At 42.3% G+C, this 3562-nt stretch overlaps 1 protein-coding gene across 1 annotated transcript; it reads right to left on the bottom strand.

The window, feature by feature from the left end:
• Positions 1-2426: 2426 nt before the first annotated feature.
• Positions 2427-3344, bottom strand: LOC128048339 (olfactory receptor 8S1-like). Its single transcript, XM_052640714.1, has one exon. The coding sequence runs from the start codon at positions 3342-3344 to the stop codon at positions 2427-2429; it is 918 nt and encodes a 305-aa protein (XP_052496674.1).
• Between the last annotated feature and the right edge of the window lie 218 nt (positions 3345-3562).

Below are 3562 nucleotides of genomic sequence, written 5' to 3'. Positions count from 1 at the left end.
AACCTAGATAGCATATTCAAAAGCAGAGACATTACTTTGCCAACAAAGGTCCATCTAGTCAAGGCTATAGTTTTTCCAGTGGTCATGTATGGATGCGAGACTTGGACTGTGAAGAAAGCTGAGCACAGAAGAATTGATGCTTTTGAACTGTGGTGTTGGAGAAGACTCTTGAGAGTCCCTTGGACTGTAAGGAGATCCAACCAGTCCATTCTGAAGGAGATCAGCCCTGGGTGTTCTTTGGAAGGAATGATGCTAAAGCTGAAACTCCAGTACTTTGGCCACCTCATGCAAAGAGTTGACTCATTGGAAAAGACTCTGATCCTGGGAGGGATTGGGGGCAGGAGGAGAAGGGGACGACCAAAGATGAGATGGCTGGATGGCATCACTGACTCGATGGACATGAGTCTGAGTGATGGACAGGGAGGCCTGGTGTGCTGTGATTCATGGGGTCACAAAGAGTCGGGCATGACTAAGGGACTGAACTGAACTGAATGCTGAAATATTAGAAGCTTTCTTACTGATCCCAATAGAAAGATGTTTGTAGCAGACCTCTACTACACTAACTTTAAAAATGAAATATATAAAAACTGCATGGAAAAAAATTGCTTTTCCTTATGTATGACAAAATAATTAAAATGTAATTAAAAAATCAAATAATATGTATAAATGAGCCATTAGAATTAGGAAGATAGTTTACTGAGATACAAGTTCAACAAGGTACAAGATTTATATACAAATACCACAGCATTCCTATACATTAGAAATAACCAAGGAAGTGAACTGTTAATTCACAATAGAAACAGTGGAAGGTATCTGATAATGTATCTAACAAAATCTGTGTGTGACCTTTAGTAAAATAATTTTCACCAATGCCAACAGCAGATCAACCTTGGTGAGTGAAAATGTTGTTGAACCTGTGTATAATCACCACTTTGCAGCCAGAGTCACACTTTTTGTGAGTCTGTAGACCAGAACTAGACTCTCCAGGAAGGAAGAGACTGGCACTCATACAATAGGCTATTCTACTCATAGAATTATTTCAAACCACTTTGGCAGTGGGGTCCCTCTGGTGAGAATTCATCCTAGATATATTCTGTTTCTCTGCTAATGACTTGAACATTCCAACATATTTACTGTGCAACAAATACGTCTGAAACTATTTTAATATTCTTGAAAAAGTAGTGAAGATGCCAGAAGATGTCACTGCTGTCTTTTGAGTTTATATTCTCTGCTCCTGGGGAGTACAATGTGAATGGGAGGATTATAACTGATAGTTTGTAAATAATTAAAAAACTAAACAGCAATTTCAGAAAGAAGCAATAATTGACTTTTGACATGATAATTTTAATCCATATGGCTCTCCTAAGTCTTCTTCTCACTAGCATTCTAATTGTGTTCATGATCCAAAGGGCTTTTGCTGAAATTGTCTTGGTTTCTTCTTGGGGTTTGCCACAGGCCCTATACAGCACTTGCTCTGCCACGGACTTCCTTCCATCCTGCCTTTTCTGCAGCATTACTAGGGCTCAGGGGCAGAGCTATTCGTCCAGCAGTGTGTACAAGCCAAGGCTCCCTCGGTGGCTCAGTGGCAAAGAATCGCCTGCAATGCAGGAGACGCAGGAGCTGCAGGATCAATCCCTGGGTCAGGAAGATTCCCTGGAGGAGGGCACAGCAACCCACTCCACCCACCCACTCAACCCACCCACTCTTGCCTGGAGAGTCCCATGGACAGAGGAGCCTGGCAGGCCACAGTCCATAGGGTCGCAAAGAGATGGACATGACTGAAGCGACTGAACGTGCACACACGTGTATGAACCAAGAAATCTTTTGTCATGAGGCTGCCACAAAGCTGGAGATGGTTGGGCATAAGGTAAATGGTTTGAAGTAGGATAAACAAATGTGTTACTTGTAATCTCTATTGGAACATGTAGATTCAATAAAATAAACAGTTTCAAATATCTTAAGAGGGTGAGTGATCTGGCATTGACCATGCGCTCATTCCTGTACCAGCCACTGTGTCAAAAAGGATGAGCAGGTAATGAGAAGAGATGGGGAAGATTTGGGGACACTGTGGTTAACAGTCTCTATGAGACTTTAGTTGGAGTTTAGTTACTGGAAAAATGGTAAAGAATGCCTAAGCAGATAATAACAATATCTACCATACTGTGTGTAATAAATTAAATATTTTTGTAAGAAGAATTGTGAGATAAAAGGTTCATCTAGCTACCTTCCTCTTCCAGTTTCTAGGATGAAACTGGTATCATTCCATAAAACACTTTCACATTTTCTGAAGTATTCTCAAGAAAAAATGTACGGCCTCTTGCAGATCCTTATATCAGAGAATTCTCCTAAATATCCAGGCATTATTTATTGCAATTCTACCCAAGTTCCTCATCATTTTGATTTTTTCTTATCTATGGCTTGAAACACTAGAAACATCTTCTCAGCATTCTTCTCACAGCTGCCTTCACCTCCTTGTTCTTCAGGCTGTAGATGAGAGGATTCAGCATGGGAGTGACCACACTATACTGCAAGGAGAAGATCAGCTCCTGAATGGATCCTGAATTTGGCATGAGATAGCGGAGTAAACCTGAGCTGTAAAAGAAGACCACTGCAGTGAGGTGGGAGGAACAGGTGGAGAAGGCCTTACTTCTGCCTTTGGTGGAGCTGATGCTCAGGATGGTGATCAAAATGTGAACATAGGAGAAAAATATCAAGAAGAAATTTCCTAAGAAATGCAGGAGGCTGGAGCAGAGCAGGGCAGTAAAGCTTGCAGACACATCGGAGCAAGACAAAGGGTAAAGAGAGGGCAGCTCACAGCTGAAGTGGTGGATATTTTGAGCCTCACAGAAGTCTAAGTTGAGAGCTACAAGGATATTGATGAGAGCATCCAGAAAAGCCAAGCCCCATGAGCCCCCCACCAGCCCCATACACAGCTGTCTGCTCATCACCCGGCCATAGAGCAGAGGAGAAGTGATGGCAACATAGCGGTCATAGGCCATGACAGCAAGTAGGCAGGATTCTGTGCCTCCAGTGGCAAACACAAAGAAGACCTGAGCCATGCAGCACTCTACTGAGATGGTTTTCTTCTCAGACAGGAGGTTCTCCAATAGCTTGGGTACAGTCACAGAAGAGTGGCAGAGATCCAGAAAGGACAGCTGTCCCAGGAAAAAGTACATGGGGATGTGAAGCTGGGAATCCACCCTGATCACCAGCAGCAGCATCAGGTTCCCCATCAGGGTCAGGATGTAAATAACAAAGAACAGCACAAAGAGCAGAGCTTGGATTTGGGGGTCAGCAGACAGCCCGAGGAGAATAAACTCAGAGACAACACTGTGGTTTCTCATTGCCTTAAATATTTTCTTGGGAATGCAAGAAAAAAATCCGGTGAAATCTTTTCTGATGTCTAACAAATATCCAAGTGTTTTAACCCTCTCCATTCACAAAGCTTTATGCCTAATCAAAAATGTAAGTTCTGAAATGATAAACTTCCTCAAGTCTCTAAGTTTACCAAAACCTGTAATAATTTTTTTCTGTGGGATCCCAAAATGTGAAAAGTGAAGTT

Source organism: Budorcas taxicolor, chromosome 5 (assembly GCF_023091745.1).
Source record: "Budorcas taxicolor isolate Tak-1 chromosome 5, Takin1.1, whole genome shotgun sequence".
NCBI lineage: Eukaryota > Metazoa > Chordata > Mammalia > Artiodactyla > Bovidae > Budorcas > Budorcas taxicolor.
This window is presented reverse-complemented; position numbering and strand designations above follow the sequence as displayed.

Bases quoted from the DNA above. Each gene is read 5' to 3' on its own strand.
- LOC128048339 (XM_052640714.1), bottom strand. From the start codon at position 3,344: ATGAGAAACCACAGTGTTGTCTCTGAGTTTATTCTCCTCGGGCTGTCT.